Consider the following 19,562-nt stretch of genomic DNA (forward strand, 5'->3'; position numbering starts at 1 on the left):
TTCTTCTGCCTTGCAGTGGTACCCTAGCTTCAACCGGCCAGTCCAGGCCTGTTGATCCGCCATCGCGACGTCCTAGCATCAGGAATATTGTCAGCTTGCTTATCTTGTTGAATGAGCACATATGAGGTGTTTCGTCCTGCACACGTAGAGCAATCGCCTTACTTGCAACTCCGGGCCACACTCTGGATCACAACCCTCACAAAACGCACCCATCTATACAAGCCAGTATCCGTTTACTCATCCTACCAGCCATCTATAACATTATTTCTGCGCAGATTTGTCCGCAGGAGGGAGCATCAGCGTTTGCAGGATCAAGTTGAAACCTGACGCAGTTATACTGGTGTCAATCCGACGGTGCATCTACCAGTGACTGGCCCGCTCGCCCAGCGCCTGTTCGCAGACCTACATCAAGCATATCCCGGAACTGATCATCTGGGGCGAAACTAACAGGTCGATTGTTGGTTGGCATTCTCACCAACTTACACTTGACTAGCCTTTCCCGGGGACCAGCAGTCGATCATATCTTCCATCCGCAGAGAAACAGCTTGAAACCACTGCATCCTCACCAAGACTCTCATCCGTTCGTCGTACAGTGAGAACAGGCCCATTCGAATACCAGGTGGTTCAAATTCGGCGCCGGATATCAGACGCCTGGGGAGGACTCACATGCTGTAACAGGCAGGCGAGGCTCGACAACTACTGATCTTAAACTGCTATTTTCCCCCCAAACGCATCGAGTTCGTTCAATGTCGACGCCTAGCGGTTGACCACACACTTAACAAGCTCGAATAAATTCTTCCAACGGGTAACCGAAACAGAGATCAGGACCAGTCGGCAGTTTCACTCCCACAACATCCGTCAACCTCGGAGCATGAAGCCTTTGCCGATATTCCTAAGCACTATCATTACCGATCGGCTATAGCTCTGATTCCCAATACATCCCATTTCTGGCAAAGCCAGGCCATATTGATACGAAACATCCTCTCAGGCTGCTAAAGTTGACAGGGATGTGTATTCAAGAGTACATCGCCTACCAATGTGGGCACCGGACGCCGGGCGTCGTCCGCCCATGCCCGCTTACCACCGCAGGACACAACTTTCCTGTCTGCACCATCCAGCCGTCAAAGCAACACCTGGCCCAAACCATGTGCGGTCCTTGTGAGAGACTCCTACACTCTCGCTGGGTGCTTATTCGGGAGTGGGAGCATCGCTGGCTGCATGAGCGTGGAGTATGCAGTTGTGATGTGGTCTTCCCTGGCCTTCTGACCCAGCCACGCGTGATTGGCACCGTCTCAGGAGATGAGGAGGAGGAGGACGGCACCGAAGAGTACGGCAGCACAATCGGACGTTTTGGCTTTGCTCCCGGTGACACAGCGGAGGCAGAAGAGGGACAACAAGGACAAGCTGGTACAGGAGGAACTAACCACCACATCCCGCCCATATTCACCGAAACCACCGTCGCTGGCGACCAGCAGCGCGTCGCCATCCGTCTTCCAGGCTTGTACGCGGCAGAGTGGCTGGCCGACCACCGCGCTCTTCATGATAGCGGACGATGCCAGTGTCCGGTTCAGTCCACGCCGTTCCAGCCTGACGTAGGCGAGTACGACATGAGCGCCGAGGAACGGGAGTTTCTCCAGGAATACCGCCAGAATGGAAATCGTACCCGGGCGATAAACGAGAGCGAGGAGGAAATTGCGCTGCGGATGGCCCAGATCAATGATACATTTGGACCTTTCAATCCAGCTGCTGCTGCCACTGCTGCATCATCAGCCCCGGTCAAACCAACTCCTGTGTCTGACTTACCTCCTCCTACCGGCCCTCGTCGTGCCAGAGCTGCCTCGCATCACTACCAGGGCCAGAACCACGGCGCTCATCATCCGCAGTTTCGTCAGGGACAGGTTGGACACCACCACGATCAGCCAAGATATTCCACTTTGTCGTCAACGTTGGCCACGACCACCGTCATGCCCTTTTCCCAGAGGCAGTCTTTCGATCCGGCACCACGATATTATCAGCAACAGTTCCCTTTCGGCCTTGCAGATCAACTTGTGCAGCTCTCTATATCAACCGCACAGGGAGGAGGACATTCTTACGCGGGTCCATCGAATTACAACAACTACAATCACACTGAACATGTCTACGGACCAAACACTTTCATACCAATGGGCATCATTTTCCCCGATGATCACATTCAAAACCACGTACCCGAGACCCAGGATGACCAACAACATCATCAACAACAACAACCTCATGATCAGCATCATCATCATCATCATCATCATCAGGAACTTCGCTCCTTAACCAGTAGTCTCCCCCCGCCCTCTTCGCTTCTTCCATTTCCCGGACTTCCCTACTGCGGCCTCCCCGTCGGCTCGGGACCAGAGGGCAGCGAAGTGCACATGCCTGCTTGGGAGGAGTGTCCACTGAGGAGGTGCAAGTCGAGCTTACCTGCACCTGGTGTTGGAGCCGAAGGAGCAGTGCCTTCCATTTCTACCAACCTCGACAATGCAGAGACTAGTTCTACTGAGTACGGGATCACCGCCACTGAGCTTTTCGGACCCGAGATTAAGGGTGGAGTCGAAGCCAATACCAATACCGGGAACGGCAACGGCAACGGAATCGGAAATGGAGACGGAAACGACTACTATGAGAGTGGTTGTGAAACTGCGGTTGGTCATACTGATACTGAGCAGCATCAGCCGTATCGCACTGGTGGTTTGGGAGGAGGAGGAGGACACCAGCGAAGCTCATCGTACTCTTGAGCGAATTGGGGATTCTTCTATTTCTTTGAGTCCTCGGGAGTCGTTTTACCTTTTCTAATTTTTGCGAACAACAAGTGGTTGGCGGTCTGTATGGGAGCGACTCAGTTGAGAATCTTAACGATGCAGATTTTCCACACAGCGTGGTGTGACGACGGCTGGGAGGTTACTGTAACATTCTGTTTGTAACAATAAGCAGTCGTCGCGTTGCGTTTTTTCCCTTTCCAGTTGGTCATACAACATACAACATACACATCGAGGCTTTGATACAATACATTCGACACAACAGAGATGCTGGCAGAGCAATAACGACAACAACCAACGTTCAAGGTGTCTGTTGTCGCAAACGACGACCACCGCAGACCATGGCAGAGAGACGCAAGAGAAGAACGCAACTATATGAAATCAACAACTGAATTGGCCACTCATTCCTCTTCTTCTCTTGCTGGTCTACCTTTATCTCTATGTTTTCTGTTCCGTTTTGCCAAGTAGGATAAGAGAAGAAAGTGCAGAAGAAGAAGTCCCACACACACACACACACACACACACACACACACACACACACACACCTTGATCAGCAAAACCTAAGTACTGTTTCTCCTTTCGGCTTTCTTCCAAGGTTAAAAAAATAACAAACACCGCGCGCGGCCTGCTTTCCCGCATATTCACTATGCTTCTTCATTCATCAAAAACACCAACCACCCCATCCGTTGCGTTACATTGCGTTGCGTTGCGTTCCATTTCACAGACTTTGCAAGCAGCAGTTTTCCACATTACCGATCGACCTCACCTGAGAGTAGGAAACAGGGGTTAGTTATTGAACTAGGGGGAAGGGGGGATCTTGAAAAGGGGTTAAGGCAGTAAGGAAAAAAAGAAGAAACTTACCAAACACCAAATCCATTGTGCCGATAACAGCCACAGCGTCAGCCAACATGTGGCCTCTCGACAGGTGATCGAAGCCACCCAGATGAGCGAAGCCCGGAGCGCGGATATGCACACGGTACGGCCTCTCGGTACCATCGCTGACGACATAGACACCCATCTCGCCCTTGGGGGCCTCGATAGCCGAGTAGGTGTCGCCGGGCGGAACGGCGTAGCCCTTGGTGTAGAGCAAGAAGTGGTGGATGAGGGCCTCCATGTTCTCCTTCATGGCGGAGCGAGGGGGCGGGGAGATCTTGTAGTCCTCGACGCGGACGGGGCCGGCGGGCATTTTGTTGAGGCACTGGTGGATGATGCGGAGCGACTGGCGGAACTCCTCCATGCGGCACAGGTAGCGGTCGTAGCAGTCGCCGTTGATGCCGACGGGAACGTCGAACTCGACCTGGTCGTAGGCGTCGTACGGCTGGCTCTTGCGGATGTCCCAAGGCACACCGGAACCGCGGAGCATGACGCCTGTGAAGGACAGGTTCAGAGCGTCGGCGGCAGAGACCACGCCGATGCCGCGCAGACGGTCGATCCAGATACGGTTGTCCGTAAGCATCTCCTCGGTCTCGTCGATGCGGTCGCCGAACTGAGTGGCCCATTGGTAAATATCATCGAGCAGGCCGAGAGGGAGATCTTGGTGGACACCTCCGGGGCGGACGTAGGCGGCGTGGAGACGGGCACCAGAGACTCGCTCGTAGAATTCCTATGTTTTTGACACATTAGTTTGAGGTGTTGGGAGTGGATCGTGCAAGATATTAGGTCTTTTTCGCGTAGAGTTCAGTTTCCCGCATTGAGTTTCGTATACCCATCCATCTGATAGCAACCTCCAATAGTTTAAACAGATGAAAAATCCAAACTCACCATCAACTTCTCTCTTTCCTCGAAACCCCACAAGAAAGGCGTAAGAGCACCGACATCCATGGCGTGAGACAGAACAGACATGAGATGGTTGAGGATACGGGTAATTTCGGCGAACAGGGTACGAATCCACTTGGCGCGTTCGGGGATCTCAACGTTGAGCAGCTTCTCGACGGCCAGAGCAAAACATTGCTCGTTGGTCATCATAGAGACGTAGTCGAGACGGTCAAAGTAAGGGAGCGCCTGGAGGTAGGTCCTGTACTCGCACAGCTTCTCGGTGCCGCGATGCAGAAGGCCGACGTGGGGGTCGGCACGAACAATCTCTTCACCCTTGAGCTCGAGAATCAAGCGCAACACACCGTGAGCGGCAGGATGCTGGGGACCGAAGTTGACCGTGTAGTGCCGCACCTTGCGGGCCAGGATGTGATCCTGAGGGGGCGCTCTCGGGGCACCGTCCGCCTTCAAAGCCTCCAAACCGTAGAGATCCTCGTTGGGCGCAAAGTCCTCGCCGACAGGGACCAGACGGGTTCCCTGGCCCTCGTAGCTGTGCTCGGCATACCGTCTGAGGGCGGAGGCAGAAAAGGCGCGGGTCGAGTTGAGGTTGTTGAAGATGGGGGCACTGGGGCGCATACAATGTCGCTTGGCATTGCGCCCAGCGAGTCGGAACAGCGACGTCGCCATTGTTGTGAGAAAGAGTGTCGCTCGGAAGGTCGGGGGCCGGGGATCGATGGATTCGGAGGAAGATGGACGGCGACGGATAGACAAAGGGGAGGAGGTTCGCCGGTGGGTGTGGCCTCTTCTCCGGCGTTTCAATCGGCTCGCAGTGAGCTTGCGATTCTAGTGATAGCAGTAGCAAGCAAGGTGGTGGTGGGGATGCTTGACGTCCACTCGAGTTCCAGTTCCCAGACCACGGCAGCGGCAACGCCCGAGCTTCGAACTCCTCAAATCGTTGCCGTCAGTTGGTCAGTGATTTCAATCCAATCAGACGCCATCAGAGGCCAAGCTCCTTTTGTTCCAATGTCACTTCCCCCCACGGCGGGCAAGCTCTCTTCGACTGTTGCCGGCCAGGGCGTTTATCCGGCAGCCGGCCGCCAAGTGGTGCCATGAGTGTTAGTAATCTGATTGGCTGCCATCTTGACTTAGAAGCCTTCGGTTAGACTCTCTTCGCCAGAGAATTGAGTTGGGGATTGGGCTTTGGGTTGAAGATTTCAAAGGAAAGAAGGGGAAGAAAAGCGCATGTCCGCAATTATATCTTTATTACCAGAGAGATCCAAGATGTGCTGGAGTTAAGAGTGGAGTTAGTCAACATGTCACTTACTCGCGACAAACCTCCAATGTGGACATGGACTTTAAAGCCATGATGTCTCCCTCGCTGGAGCTGCTACCAGCCATTGGACTTTGGACTAACCCTCTGGATGTGCAGATGTATCTAATTCAACCGTCTTCATAACCCTCATTTCCAACTGGCAATTTCAATATTCCATTAAAGCCCAGGTTCTGCTTATGTTCGAAATCAACAACCTGAAGAGGTCATGGCCCGCCATGTACCCTGTTGGCCTTGTCATTGCGGTTCTGTCCACAATGTCTCCGCCGAGGCCCATCAGCATTGAGCCAGGCAGTCCCTGAACCTATCCGCCACTGCTGCAGCGCGATAAGATCCCAGCTGACCAATCAGTCGCGCTCCCGCAAAGGCGGTCAAAAAGTTTCCCGTTCATGGGAAAAATTCTGCCGCTCCATCGCCCGTCGCAGCAAAGAGCTCTCTTTCCCCCAAGATTTTGCCCGGCTTGCCGACCTGTGATAGCGAGAGGGTAACCCCGCCAAAGCATTCATTACACATAATATCCGTCGCAATGGGATCCTCAAAGAAGCAGACCGCCGTGCCCGTCAGGACAAAGGTCCCCAGCCCAGAAGAGGTTGAGAAGCGTAACGTACGTTCAATCACTCAATAAATGGCTTGCCGTCATCATGGATCAGTCAAGGCTGCGCTGCGCATTGCATACAACGAGAAACTGACTGACGGCATTCTTATTTCTAGACGGTCCATATCAACGCCGAGACTGTCACCAATGTCACATCCACCGACTTCCCCGGCTTCTACCCCGGCGAGGACCACTCCTGGGACATCGAAAAGTTCCGCGAAAACGTCCGTGTAGTGTTCCACCAGAACGACCCATATGAGGCTCAATTCTCGCTCATTGGCGTCGACGCCTCCATTGCCAACGCCTTCCGCCGCATCATGATCGCCGACATCCCCACGCTGGCCATCGAGGACATCTTCATGTGGAACAACACCTCTGTGATCCAGGACGAAGTTCTCGGCCACCGCCTTGGCCTGATCCCCTTCACCGGCGGCAAGGAGGGCCTCCACAACTTCCTCAAGTGGTACAAGAAGGGCGAGACGCCCTGCGACTACAACACGGTCGAGCTCGAGCTCAAGGTCAAGTGCGAGAACAACCAGAACGCGCCGACGGACAGCAAGGACCCCAAGGAGCTCTACCACAACGCCCACGTGTACGCCAAGGACATCAAGTTCGTTCCCAAGGGCCGCCAGGCCAAGTACTTTTCCGGCGAGAACGTCATCCGCCCGACCAACCCCGACATCCTCGTCGCCAAGATGCGCCCCGGCCAGGAGATCGACCTGACGATGCACATGCACAAGGGCGTCGGATCCGACCACGCCAAGTTCTCGCCCGTCGCCACGGCCTCGTACCGTCTTATGCCGACCATCACCATTCTCGAGCCGATCCTGGGCCGCGACGCCGAGAAGTTCCAAAAGTGCTTCCCTAAGGGCGTCATCGGGCTGGAGAAGGTCACCAAGGAGGAGGCGAAGCAGAAGGGCAGTGGGTACGAGGGCCACGAGGGCGAGCTCAAGGCCGTGGTCCTGGACGCCATGCGCGACACCGTCAGCAGAGAGTGCTTGCGCCATGACGAGTTCAAGGACAAGGTCAAGCTCGGCCGAAGGAGGGACCACTTCATCTACCTGGTGGAGAGCACGGGGCAGTGGGAGAGCGATGCCATCTTCCTCGAATCCATCGCCCACCTCAAGGAGAAGGCGAAGAGGTTCGAGAAGATGGTGGTGAACATGGTGCAGTAAATGGTTACTGTACCAGGGTTAGTAGAGGAGATATCAAAGACAGGATGAGGAAGAGGTGAAGTCATTATTTTCATGTAGGGTGATTGAAAGAATTTGAGCGATCATCATGTGGAATCACATACAGGGAAAAAAGAGGAAAAGTCACACGGGTCTGGGGTCGTGACTAGATACCCTTTCTTCTCTCTTGTAACCATCTAAAAGAACATTGGAACGGCGTCACGGAGGCTAGGGATTGGTGGCCAGCTTTAGTTTAATGGTTTCTGCTTGTTAATTATTATAGACATGTCGGTGCATAGGAGTCATTACCACACACTGTCTTGCATAAACAATACCCGTGGTTCAAAGCAGACTTGGGGTCCGTCAATATGTACGCAGACCTAGTAGGTTGAAGCACGCACCTATTAAGGAGGATATCTTGTATTGATATTAACTCGATTGACTCAAAAACGAGTGGGCAGCAAATTCATCGCTATAACCCCCATTTTTTGACGCTTGTCTTTCCCCGCTGCTTGTTGTGTAACGCTCCCGCTTGTAAGCAATGTACTAATCCAGCCCCGAACCAGCATCAACATGGTCCAGCCAGGCCAGGCAAGTAACCACGAGGCGTTCATGTAAATTTGAGGCTAAAGTTGAACACCACTCCTACAAAAGCTGGATCAGTAACGGCGATCTCAGTACCTGCCGTCATTCCAAGCTCCTCAAGTGTCTTGCTCAAGTTCGGCCTCGTCTGCTCCTCCAAGCTCGGAGGCAACTGCATGTACAGTGTCTTTCCTTCCGCGCGGACTGACGGCTTCTTCAGCTGGGCCTCGGGCAAGGCGGCGAACGACTCGATGAGCTCCTCGAGCGTCCACTTGGGGTTGACCTTGAGCACCCTCGTCGTCATGCCGCACACGGGACAATCCTCCTTTTGCTCGTGCTTGAAGGTATACGTGTAAATGCTGTCGTTGCCGGAATACATCATATAGTTGGGCTCGCCGTCGCCGGGGGTGCCCAAAAAGGGTGCACAGCTGGACGCGATCTTGAGCGCCTCGTTGCAGCAGGCCGCGGCGATGACCGAGTTTGTGGCGGCGATGGCCGGGATGATATTCTTCACCACGCCCTGCGTCAGAGAGTACGTGACGCCCGAGATGTTGAACTCCTTTGCTCGCTCGAGGGCCTTCTGGTAGAGCCAGGTGATGTGCTCCGGGTCGTCCTTGTCCAGCTGTGGAAACGGCTTCTCCTTGTCCCAGGCGATGACGTGAGCCCATTCGATGCAGTGTTCCGGCTGGCGAGGGATGCTGGCCAGAGTGCAGAGAGGAACGGCGGCTCGCGGGGCGTGCATGTCAAGCTGACATTCGATACAGGAGCCCATGGTCGGCAGGATGACGCGGGCTTGGCCCTTGAAGCCCTCGGTGCCGCCGTCGATCAGAGGTTTCATGCTGTCCGGGTTTTCGGGGTTTACCATGTTGATAAGGGTGGCGTTGATCCATCGGCGTGCCTCGATGCTGTCCAGTCCGCAGACAACAATCTGAAACTGCAGGTAGAAGTCCTCATCGAAGTCCTGTATCTTGCAGTTATACGGCATGATCTTGACACCTTTTACCCTCCTCTCAACAAACTTGGCAGCTACTTCGGCTTTGAATTTCCCTACGTCCGCGTGGCGGAAGAGGAACTGGCGGTTAAGGTTGGAAATGTCAATAGTGTCTAGGCCTCCAAGTCAGCTTCTCGATAACATGTAGTTACTTATAGAGGATAACCGACCCATGTCAATGACGGAAATGTCCTTGAACCCAGAAAGAGCGAGGTTCTTGAGGATCTCACACCCAAGTCCTCCTGCTCCGCTACTCTACTGTCAATTCTCACAATCCTGGCTAGTCGAAGTATGGGCTGAGACTAACATGACTCTGGGAAAGACGTCAGTTTCTGCTTGATATACACATACACTTGACATACCGCCAGTTGGACCGGTGACTTACAAGATCTTGATTTTGTTCATGTTGTCCACCACCGTTGAGCCGTCAAACTCATCCGGATCCACGAACGCACCTGGCCGTGTTCGGACATTGTCGAGATATTTCCTGTGATAAGGTAATTTGTTAGCTGTTGGTTTCCAAAGTTCAAGATATGGAATCCAGGGGGGTTGTCTTTGGTTCCGGTCAAGAGCGCATAACACCTACCATCTTTTGGACTCGGAGACTGGTAGTACTTCCGGAGTTGACATGACTAGTTTATGGCTGAAGAGGGGGGGCTTCGCTGGCGGGAATAACAAGAGAGGCGGATGGTGGGTAGGATGGTGATAGTGATGATATTCGCTGATGAGCTCACAAATAGTTGCGAGTTGGATGTACGATAGATGAGGGTTGAGGTGAGCTGACGGGACAACAAACAACGGAACTGGAAGGGGAAGCTTGCGGGGACTTCCTAAGATGGTGAAGTGGGTAGCTCCTGCCGCCCTGTTAGTGGATCCCCTGTAGATTGCCAATGGCGGCAACCGGGAGTGCCCAAGGGTGTGATTCAGGCCAGCTACGGGGAAGGGACGACTGCATGCACAGTGGATCAGTTAGTAGCAGCACACGCTATTATCTCCCTGTTGCTTTTCGTTTGACGCAGATGGTTGTCAACAAGAGACGGAACTGCACAATTCCACTTCTTATCGACAAACGATAGCTACAGGTAGGTTACGTCCCACTGTTCAGAATCTGATATCAAGCTCATCCATTGTTATCCAAAGTGTCACAAACTAACTTGACTTCAGATAAATGAGATGGACGGCCTCTTGACGCCCATCAGCACCTCTCGCCTGAGTGCGAACAAGAACGAACCTCTGCTACAGGAAGTCGTTCTCAAAAAGGACACAGCAAAGCCGAACCAGTCTTCTGCTCAGAGACCCGTGAACTCGCCCGAAGAAGCTCTCGAAGTTCTACGACATGAACCTGACTACGATCAGCTAGTCGCTACTTTGCGATTTCTCGACCATGAGGAAGCTGGGTCCGCATTTAGCATCAAAGAGCCAAATCCCATGGCCGCAAAGCTGGTTCAGGTGCTGGTGTCAGAAATCGTTCCGAACTATTGGACGTTGCTAAACGAAGAATCCCGTGAAACCAAGTCCTCGGCCTTAGGGCTTCTGCTATCTTGTCTTCGCAGTCTTACGGGAGTCAATGCCATTATTGTGCGTCTGAAGGCATTGCTACAAGAGACGAAAGCGGGTGATGGCAAGCCCAAGCGACCTGACATCGCCATCAACTTGACAGTCCTTCTCAATCTGGCATGTCTGTTACTTAAAGGCGATGATACCATACGCGGCATTTGGAACGCGGCTACAAAAACGCTGAAAGGGAACGTCAAGACCCGAATGCTCTTGCAAGAGATTCTTTCGACCTTTGGCAGTGGTCGGATCCTTTCACTGACTGCAGAGGCACTGGAACATGCGAAGGGTCATAAAGCAGAAGTTGACACCAGCAACATCTGGATAGCGAATGGACCGGAATATACCAAGTGGTTGAGCGCAAACATTGTCAAGTGGCAACTAACCTCGCCGACACCGGATGAGACGAAGCTTTGTTCGGAGTTGTTTTTGAAGGCTCTACGATTGGGGCACTCTGGTAAGGCAGCTGCGAAGGACCTGGGTTTCTGAGACGATGACTGACTTGAGGCAGATATGGCCATGAAATGTATCCTTACGAGGTTGCTACTTACCCAAGGGGTCGACAATGAGCGCTTTGGGCTCCTAGTGGGAAATCTTCCTCGAAGCGAGCAGCGTAAAGTTCTTTTCTCGGTCTTGAAAACGTTCGCCGAGGACTATCTTGATAGGCTAGGCACATGTGATACTGAAGGTGGCCCCAAAATGGTATCCGCGGTAGCTGGTGCAATCAACTCTATCACGAAGAACGATCCGGATAGAATGACATATCTCGTCGAGTGGCTCACAGGTTCATCTGGCGCTGGACTTGGCAACTCTATCGGTATCCGACGAGCTGTCGTGGCAGTTGTTTCTCAGGATAGAGACTCCATCGTCAGTGTACTCGAGAAGAGTATCGCCCAGTTCGGAGATCAGCTATACGTCAAACACTCTCCTATGTTGCAACAAGAAGGTTGGTTCTGGCCTTTAAAACAATGTCTTCTTTCTTCTCCAGCATCACTAACCTTTTCATAGTGCACGCGCAGGTGTTGCTCCTGAGCGCTGGATATGTCCACAAAATTTCGCCCTTGAAACTCACACTGCTGATGAGGTCAAGCCCTTGGCTAAACGCCATCTCCAACAGGCTATCGTCATCGAACCAGAGAGCTCGTTTCCTGGGCATGGTCGTTGGCGAAGGGCTTTCCAGTCTCGTTGACAAGGGTGATAAACGGCTGAACTTCCAGCTTGAAGAAACGGAGCTGCCGGAAGGAAAGTGGTACAAAAGTCTTGTTGAGATACAGGACACTCTTGGCTCATGGGATTTGCTACTTAAGCCTCAAGAGCCTACTCAAAAGAAGACGAGCCTCAAGAAACTTTCCCACAAGCCAGCACCATCACAGCTTCGGACCCAGGGGTTCATCATCGAGGAACTAAGCGATGAAGACCTAAGCGAGCAGGATGATATTGTTGGGTACGGAAAGCCCGAGTCAGATGTTGAAGACTCGGATGACGATCCAGAGTTGGTCAAGAGAGACAAGGCCAAAGCACCAGTTTATGTCAGGGATCTCATCAGATATCTCCGCGACACCGACGATTATGATCGCCAGAAGCTTGCACTCCTCACTGCCCCAACGCTCATTCGACGAAAGGCGAATTACGGCACAGAGGTTACTGACCACGCAGAGGAGCTGGCATCCTTACTAGTCGGTCTCCAGGACAAGTTTGAGATGGACAACTTTGACGACTTGCGGCTGCAGGCAATGATCGCCATCGTCGTTGCACAACCTCAACTCATGGCCCAGTGGTTCGCAAAGACCTTCTTTGACGGGGACTACTCGGTGTCTCAGCGTTCTTCCATCCTCGCCGTCTTGGGTCTCAGTGCTCGCGAACTTGCCGGGTTCGAGACGTCCGAATACGCAGCAGCAGCCTCTTTCCCATCCAAAAGCCTCCCGGAGAAGGTAGAGAGGCTATTCCTCAGCCAAAGCCCTTCAAACGCATACCAAAGCCCCTCCTCCTCATCATTGAAGCCCCTGCCTCGCAACGCGCTCGAAAGCGTAGCAACGTCAATCACGTCAAACTTCCTTGCACCCCTCTCAGCAGCCGCCGCCGACTCCGCCACCGGGCCGGATGTCCTCAAGCTCTCCACCTTCAAGTCCCGTCTTTCCGGTGGTGATGATGGCACCAACAACGCCGCAGCTCAGGAAGAACAACACATCAGCAATCCCAAAATCAAGATCAAGTCCCGCACCAAACCGCGCATCCGCGCCATCCCCAACACCACCGCCCACCTCATCAGCACCTCCTTCTTCAACCCGCTCACGGCCCGCTTCCAAGCAGCTCTGCATTCTTCCGTGTCCCGAATCCGCGGGATCATGTTCCAGCCCTACTTGCTGGCACTCTACCTCAAGACCCTCGCCCTCCTACTCCACGCCGCAGGCCCCAGCACGCTTGCGCTCCCGCAGATGACGGGCGACCTGTGGCGTTTGCTTCTAAGCACGAGCGTGCGCGCACAGGCTGTGGGCGACGTCGGTGTCACGCAGGCGGTTTTATTTGGGCTTTTGACGCTGCTGGATGTGAATGAGGACCGGATGAGGGATGTGTGTCAGGAGCTGGGCAAGGAGGTGGTGGAGACGGAGGGGTGGGTGGCGGGGGTGTTTGAAGGTTTGAGAGGCGGTGATGAGGGCGGGGAGGAGGAGAGGACGAAGATGATGGCTGCGGGAGTGCTGGTGAGGTTGAGGGAAGGGGTGGAGAAGTATAGGTTGATGATGGTTGGGGATCTGATTGGGTTGTGAAAATGATGACTGGAGCTTCTTCTTTGAGGGTTTGTTGAGTGGTTTAAGAGCATCAAGAAAGAAGGGCAAGGGGGTCCAGGGGGGATGAGAGAGGTGTCCTTTGTGGTCTGAGTTGGTGTAAGGGACTGACTATCTATCCTATGATGGTCGTCAAAAAGCTGGGTCGGTTGTAAAGCAATTAGAATGAAATCTTCCATAGATCAAGTCTTGCTGTGCCATTCTGCAATTCTGCCTGGCGTAATTGTTGATACAGTAGTCAGTATGTGCAGCCAAACAGTAATGATGACAGAGGAGGACGAGGAACCGTAGAACAGGAAGGAGTTTGTCTCGGTCAGTAGGGTAATACTGCGGCTGGAGCTGTCAACGTTCTTCCACATGCACAGATAACCAAGTTTCTAATTCTGGTCAAGATTCAAAATATGTTGCTTCCCATAAAGTTGAAATAGGTATAAGTCCATTGAACAAACTCATTAAACAAAAACAAACTCGGTATCATAAAGCTAAAACGGATCAAGTAAAAACCATCAAGAAGGGTGTACCCGAGATCAGACAATGGTCGTCTGAACCTGGCGCTCCTGAGCACCCCCTGCCACACTCCCAGTTCCAGTCGTATTCGTCTCAGTCCCGGTCAAACTCGCACCATACTCTTCCTTCTCATTCAACTGCTGCGGTACAGCCTGCTGCAAATGCTGACCCTCCGCCCTCGGCTGCTGCTGCGTTACCTGCTGGGCTACCTGCTGCTGTTGTGCCTCCTGCAAATGCTGACCTTCCGCCCTCGGCTGCGAAGCCTGGAGTGGCTGTTGAGCGTACTGCTGCTGACACTGAGGAGGAGGCGAGTTGCTAGTAACATACTTGGCGTCCTCGTCCTGCGCCGTCGTCGTGGGACGCCAGTCACGCAGATCGTCTTCGGCATCGTTGAGGATTTGTCTGGCTTGGTGGCCCTGTGTGTACGGGATACCGGCGTCGCCAGGGACGATGGGAGTGTCGTCGAGGAGGTTGAGCAGACGGAGACCGTGGCGGGCGAGGATGACTTGCTTCTCGGCGCGCTCGATGGTGGCGAGGAACTCGGCTGTGTAGGCTTCTTTAAGCTTTTGACGAGTCTGGTTTTGGTTATGTTAGTCGAGTTGAACGTAGGGGTTGTACAGGATGGGGAAAGAAAAGGAGAACGAGGGTAAACATACAATATTCGACAACTGCGCCTCAGCAACCAAATTCTCCGCTTCGGCCCTAACGAGCTCCTGTTCCAGTACCACCAGCCTTGTGCTCTCGGGCTCCTTGGACTTAAGCTTCGCAATCTCGTCCGCGATCTTGTTCTTGCCGTCCCGGCTCGGCTGCACGCTCTTCTCCGTGTTACGGATGGCTTTCAGCGTGCCGCGGCTATCGTCCAGCGCGTGCGCATAGTTGTCCTCCTGCTCGCCCAGCTCCGACAGGATCACGCCTACCTTGTCACTTATGTCACTGATGCCTTCGTCCGAAGTCTGCTCGCCCCATTCTGAGAGCTGTTGGGCGATCGAGAGGCGCTCCTTGGCCGCCGTCTCGTGCGCGGAAATCAGGTTGTTTTCGGACTTGATTAGACGATAGAGCTTCTTGGACATCTCGGGCTGGATGGTCCCCCGGAGGGAGGACAGGTTGAAGCCACGGCGTGAAGAGTGGTGGTGAGAGGAGGAGTTGGTGGAGGTACCGTTACCGCTGCTCCGGTTGTTGGAGCGGATTGAAAGTGCTCGGTTCCTGAAGGGATTGTGTTAGTAGATTTTTGGACAGAACAATATGCTATGGACAGAGGTACCACAAGCTTGGAGAACGACTGCTTTCGATGCTTTTGCGGGACATGGTGGTAGGTTGCTTGGAGTTTTACAAAGATTTGGTATCACTAGGTTGATGGATAGGTATTTGTGTGCTAACTTACATGGTGCCTGACAGTTACTACTGATGGGAAGTATTATAAAGTGTTCCGTCTTGGGTTTGCTGATGTTGATCGTTCTTTCTGTTGTAAGTTACCTCTTCGGAAGGTGCTGTTTAAGTATTGCAGAAGTGTGTGGTTGATGCTAGGCTGGTATATAGACTCGATAGAGCACGCTGATGGATGAACTAGAAGGAGTAGTGAGGTAAAGAGAGAATACAAAAACAATTATCGTGGAATATATTTGGTTTTGAAGAAGTATCCTGGTTTGGGGCTCCTGCGTAAGAGGCACAGGAGGGTACCTCTAATGGAGCCGATCGACGGCGAGGCAGGTCGTCACAACTTTCTGCGTGCCAGTCTTCCGGTAATCTCAGGCTCGACGTCACTGGGCACGAGGAGGCTGAGGAAAGGCGATATAAAAACCAAGGTCTTCGTAACCCCATATGGCCTGGTAGATCGTAAACTAGGCCGGCTTTGAATCGGAGACATGGGCTAGGAAAGGATTTGGAGAGTTAAAGTGACTGGTATGCATGTGTACTGTGTGTGACCTTTCCCTCTTTGATGGCTGGCTTTTGCTCTCCCCTCCCTCTTCTCTTTTCCCAAATCACTAGTCCTATGCATGTCTGTCACTCGCCTTCATTAACTGAGGCCCAACTTTGCCGTCCACGTACTCAGGTGACTTCTTCCCAAAGTTAATAAAGAGGTGGTGTGGTTACTGTGCTGCTGTCGTCATAGCCTCAGTGTTTAAAGTCTTCAAGACAAAGAGGTTGTGTGACGTCATATTGAAAGACCCTTTCGCATCCGCTTTTGGGGGTTGAACCCCACTTTTCAAAGCTCTTCCCCTGGTTGTTGTTGTTGTTGTTGTTATTTTTAACGTCTACTTCCGCCTCCCGTAGGGCATGAGACGTGCCGCACCGGTGAGTCTAGCATACAAGATTAAGAGCAATGCCCTAACTGTCCACCAAAACCCTTAATCCGAGGGCAAACCGAGGCCTATTGCCAGTATATATCATGTGTTGCCCATAGCGTAAACGCGGCCCAACACTTAAAATCGAATCGCCCAGTGGGCGAGCCGCCAGTATTTGACGGAACCTGTAGCACAAAGAAAAAGATAAAAGAAATGACGAAATCACTCCTCTCCACTCTCACTCCCGCTCTCCTCCTCCCGCAAGGCCTCCTCCCGTCTCCTTGCACGGTGCTCTTCCCCTGGTGAGAGCTCCAGGATGGTGACTCGGATACTGTAGAATCAACAAACCGACCATGGACAGTCTGATACTGGTTGTCTTTCTCGGTAAAGGCCTTTTGTTACAATTGAGACGTTGTGAACACTCGGGCATGGCTTGTGTTCGGCTCGAAATACTCTGGGTGAGTCTACACTTACTTGGGAAGTGTTCAAGACCAAAGAAGCCTATGGCTTCGTTGTTCAAAATGAAAGGCACATAGAACTCAGGTAGGGCGCGAGTTTTCACACCTGACTGGGCCAGCTCTTCCTACGAACAGCTTCTTTCCACACCGAGCGCCCGGCTTCCCTGTTAACTCAGCCTTCTTGGACTGCTGAGTGGATAAGTTCAAACAGTTCCAGTCAGTTAATTTTGTCCTTTGTCACCGCGATAGATTTCGCTCCGCTCTCGAAATATCGTTTCTTTTGCTCCTCAAATACCTGGCCGCTGTAAGTATGACGATGATACATTTATATAGGAAATTTTCACCAAACCCATATGTCTATTAACTCCACCACTTTCTCCTCCCTTATTTCTTGGTAGTGAACTTGAGGTTGATAAGGCTGAGAAGCCACAAGCTCACGAAGACGGTCATCGCGCTGCTGAACACAACAATAGGCTTACGCAGAACCGCCGACATTGGGTAGTCATAGGTGACGGTGAGATCACGGTCTCTGAAGTCATCGACCAAGTTGCGGCCCTTGATGACAAGAGCTGTGCGGCCGATAGTATCCAAGAATGTCTTGTGAACCTGCACGCCAGCTTCAGAGATCGAGGACTTGGGGATCCCCGTGGTCCATTTTACGTTCCTTTACATACCACTGTCAGTAACACGTTAGGGCATTTTTGGGGTCGGGAAAAACGTACTCAGCTCCCTCAGGCAGGATCAAACGGACCACAACCTGCTCGTACTCAACACCCTCGGGCTGTTTAGGACCCTCAAGGAAGGGAACATTCAGAACGAAGCCTCCGGTAGCGGTCTTGCGCAAAAAGTTCTTCGCGTCCGAGTTCCAACCGATGGTGAACGGGTACTTCCAGCCTCCAAACAAGGGGTATCTCGGCTTGATTTCAAGCAGAGCCTCCCTCTTGTTGCTACGGAAGCGAGACGTGGACACATTGCCGATCACGTCGGTGTAGTAGGGGTCGGCGCTGCCAACGCGCAGAGGGAACTTCATCTCCTTGAGCGCATGAGTGACAGGGTTGTAGTATTGCGCCTGCTGCCACTTGACCCGGTTGAATTGGGACGAGAGGTTGGCGCCGCGGTGCTCGAGATCGTAGCGCTCCTCAAACGCCACATTTCCGCCCCAGTGGCTGACCTCAATGTCGCGCTCGAGGTGAGAAACGTGAATCACGGGCTTGTTGAACTCGAACCGAACCTGGACGGGCTCGAGCGCGCCGGCGGGCTTCTCGTCAAAGGGACCATAGACGAGCTTAGATCCCTGCTTCTGGGGGAACTCCTTGACGTCTCCACTGCCAGGAAGCTTGGTGTAATCGGGGATGTTGGTCGATGCGAACTTGACTTCGGTCTTCTGCTTGGATGTCGTGTAGACCGAGGGGCAGTAGGCCGAGAAGGAGTACGAAAGGAACTGTTGCTCCTCCTGCTTGATCGTGGCGGGGAGAGGCTTGTAGGCGCTCAGGAGGTAGTAGGTAATGCCCAAGGTCTGCTGTGCGCCAGGCGCAAGAGGCGTGGGGAGTCGGACCCGAACGTACTGGTTGGGACTACGCAAGGAGGTTAGATGGGGACTTGGGAGACAAATGGACAAGATTCACTGACCCGAACGAATCGAATTCCACAGGCTCGACAACGAAAGGGCCGGATTCGGCATTCTTGCGATCTCTAACCTCCAAACCACCCAGACGCGACAACTGCTCGTTTGTAAAGGGCAGAATGTAATCGGACTGTGCCTCCTTGTCGATGTTTTCTATTACAACATTGATGGACTCCTTGACGTAGTTCTTCTCCAAGGACACGATGTGGACGAGGTTGACATTCTTGAAGACTTGAGGCGGCGTGAATGCTGGCGGGACAGATGCGCTCGAGGTGCCGCTATCGCTGTGCTTGTGATGGTGATGGTGGTGTCCATGCGCCGAGCTTGTCGAAGCCAGGGAAAGCAACGAAAGAACGGCAGAGAAGACGGCCGATGTCTTCATCTTGAACGAAAGGACCGGGACGCGTTCATGAACCGTTCAGTAGTCCAATTGATGATGTGGAAGGCTAAGCTTGGGAAAGGGACTTAGCAGGCGCTGGACAATCAATTACACGAGAAGCTGGGCCGTCAAGTGTTACTGACAAGCATCACCGTGGCCTCTCGATAATCGGCCGTGTCCCGCCAGCTGTCCAGCACTTCTCCAAAACGCTTACGTTGCTGTTGTGGTGGACCCCTGCTCGTCCGTACTCCGTAGAGGAGTCCACCCCGGCAATTCCATAGAGCTCGGGCCACCAAGCTTAAGCTTCCGAGTGGGTCCCTAGATCCCGCTGGACGGGAGGTCGGGTTCGTTCACCTCCACCGAGCCTTGACCCCGGACTCCGACCGGTATTTTTAGCTTCGGAGGATGATGACGCCGTGGTCCCGACTCCTGAGGTTCTCTTTTCCATTTCAAGACTTTAACGGTTGACTGCGGAGTGCAAGCTCCAGCTACCTACAGAGACAACCTCGTGGGATCCATCCCAGTAGGTATCCCACGCAAAGCTTTGGGCGGACGCTTCTCGTCTGCATGGAACCGATCGACCCTGAAGACGTCAGGACTGTAGGGGCTGCCCCGCCATAACCGCACCTAATTCTGGCGGCGCGGGGTATTTACTTCAGATTCATCTCCAACCTTCAAAGAGTTACCAGTTCCCTAATTTTCCCGAAATTTTGGACATAGATGGAGGAAGATCCCATGGCGCTTTCATGCGCTTCATGTTGGTCAATTGT

At 53.1% G+C, this 19,562-nt stretch overlaps 7 protein-coding genes across 7 annotated transcripts; 3 read left to right on the forward strand and 4 right to left on the reverse strand.

Moving 5' to 3' along the window:
- Positions 1–213: 213 nt before the first annotated feature.
- SMAC4_05825 (uncharacterized protein) lies at positions 214–2,762 on the forward strand (the record flags this gene model as incomplete). The annotated part of the gene is made up of 1 exon (XM_003346240.3): positions 214–2,762. Exon 1 carries the CDS (start codon positions 1,008–1,010, stop codon positions 2,760–2,762), a length of 1,755 nt encoding a protein of 584 aa, XP_003346288.2. The 5' UTR covers positions 214–1,007.
- Positions 2,763–3,129: 367 nt separating this feature from the next.
- Positions 3,130–5,422, reverse strand: SMAC4_05824 (uncharacterized protein). Its single transcript, XM_003346239.2, has 3 exons — positions 4,545–5,422; positions 3,645–4,386; positions 3,130–3,549 (listed from the first exon to the last, which is right to left on the reverse strand). The coding sequence occupies exons 1-3, from the start codon at positions 5,220–5,222 to the stop codon at positions 3,533–3,535; spliced, it is 1,437 nt and encodes a 478-aa protein (XP_003346287.1). The 5' UTR covers positions 5,223–5,422; the 3' UTR covers positions 3,130–3,532.
- An 899-nt stretch (positions 5,423–6,321) lies between these two features.
- On the forward strand, positions 6,322–7,922 carry SMAC4_05823 (uncharacterized protein). The gene is made up of 2 exons (XM_003346238.2): positions 6,322–6,469; positions 6,577–7,922. Exons 1-2 carry the CDS (start codon positions 6,392–6,394, stop codon positions 7,633–7,635), a joined length of 1,137 nt encoding a protein of 378 aa, XP_003346286.1. The 5' UTR covers positions 6,322–6,391; the 3' UTR covers positions 7,636–7,922.
- Positions 7,923–8,027: 105 nt separating this feature from the next.
- On the reverse strand, positions 8,028–10,251 carry SMAC4_05822 (uncharacterized protein). The gene is made up of 4 exons (XM_066090352.1): positions 9,792–10,251; positions 9,591–9,692; positions 9,376–9,458; positions 8,028–9,318 (listed from the first exon to the last, which is right to left on the reverse strand). Exons 1-4 carry the CDS (start codon positions 9,833–9,835, stop codon positions 8,243–8,245), a joined length of 1,305 nt encoding a protein of 434 aa, XP_065945577.1. The 5' UTR covers positions 9,836–10,251; the 3' UTR covers positions 8,028–8,242.
- A 127-nt stretch (positions 10,252–10,378) lies between these two features.
- SMAC4_05821 (uncharacterized protein) lies at positions 10,379–13,756 on the forward strand (the record flags this gene model as incomplete). Its single annotated transcript, XM_066090351.1, has 3 exons — positions 10,379–11,216; positions 11,271–11,705; positions 11,768–13,756. 3 exons carry the CDS (start codon positions 10,379–10,381, stop codon positions 13,522–13,524), a joined length of 3,030 nt encoding a protein of 1,009 aa, XP_065945578.1. The 3' UTR covers positions 13,525–13,756.
- Positions 13,757–13,794: 38 nt separating this feature from the next.
- SMAC4_05820 (uncharacterized protein) lies at positions 13,795–16,269 on the reverse strand. The gene is made up of 3 exons (XM_066090350.1): positions 15,431–16,269; positions 14,706–15,252; positions 13,795–14,624 (listed from the first exon to the last, which is right to left on the reverse strand). Coding segments are annotated over exons 1-3 (1,104 nt in total). The 5' UTR covers positions 15,433–16,269; the 3' UTR covers positions 13,795–14,069.
- Positions 16,270–16,586: 317 nt separating this feature from the next.
- On the reverse strand, positions 16,587–18,876 carry SMAC4_05819 (uncharacterized protein). Its single transcript, XM_003346234.2, has 3 exons — positions 18,419–18,876; positions 17,512–18,363; positions 16,587–17,453 (listed from the first exon to the last, which is right to left on the reverse strand). The coding sequence occupies exons 1-3, from the start codon at positions 18,793–18,795 to the stop codon at positions 17,174–17,176; spliced, it is 1,509 nt and encodes a 502-aa protein (XP_003346282.1). The 5' UTR covers positions 18,796–18,876; the 3' UTR covers positions 16,587–17,173.
- Positions 18,877–19,562: the final 686 nt, after the last annotated feature.

Source organism: Sordaria macrospora, chromosome 1 (assembly GCF_033870435.1).
Source record: "Sordaria macrospora chromosome 1, complete sequence".
Classification (NCBI taxonomy): Eukaryota; Fungi; Ascomycota; class Sordariomycetes; order Sordariales; family Sordariaceae; genus Sordaria; species Sordaria macrospora.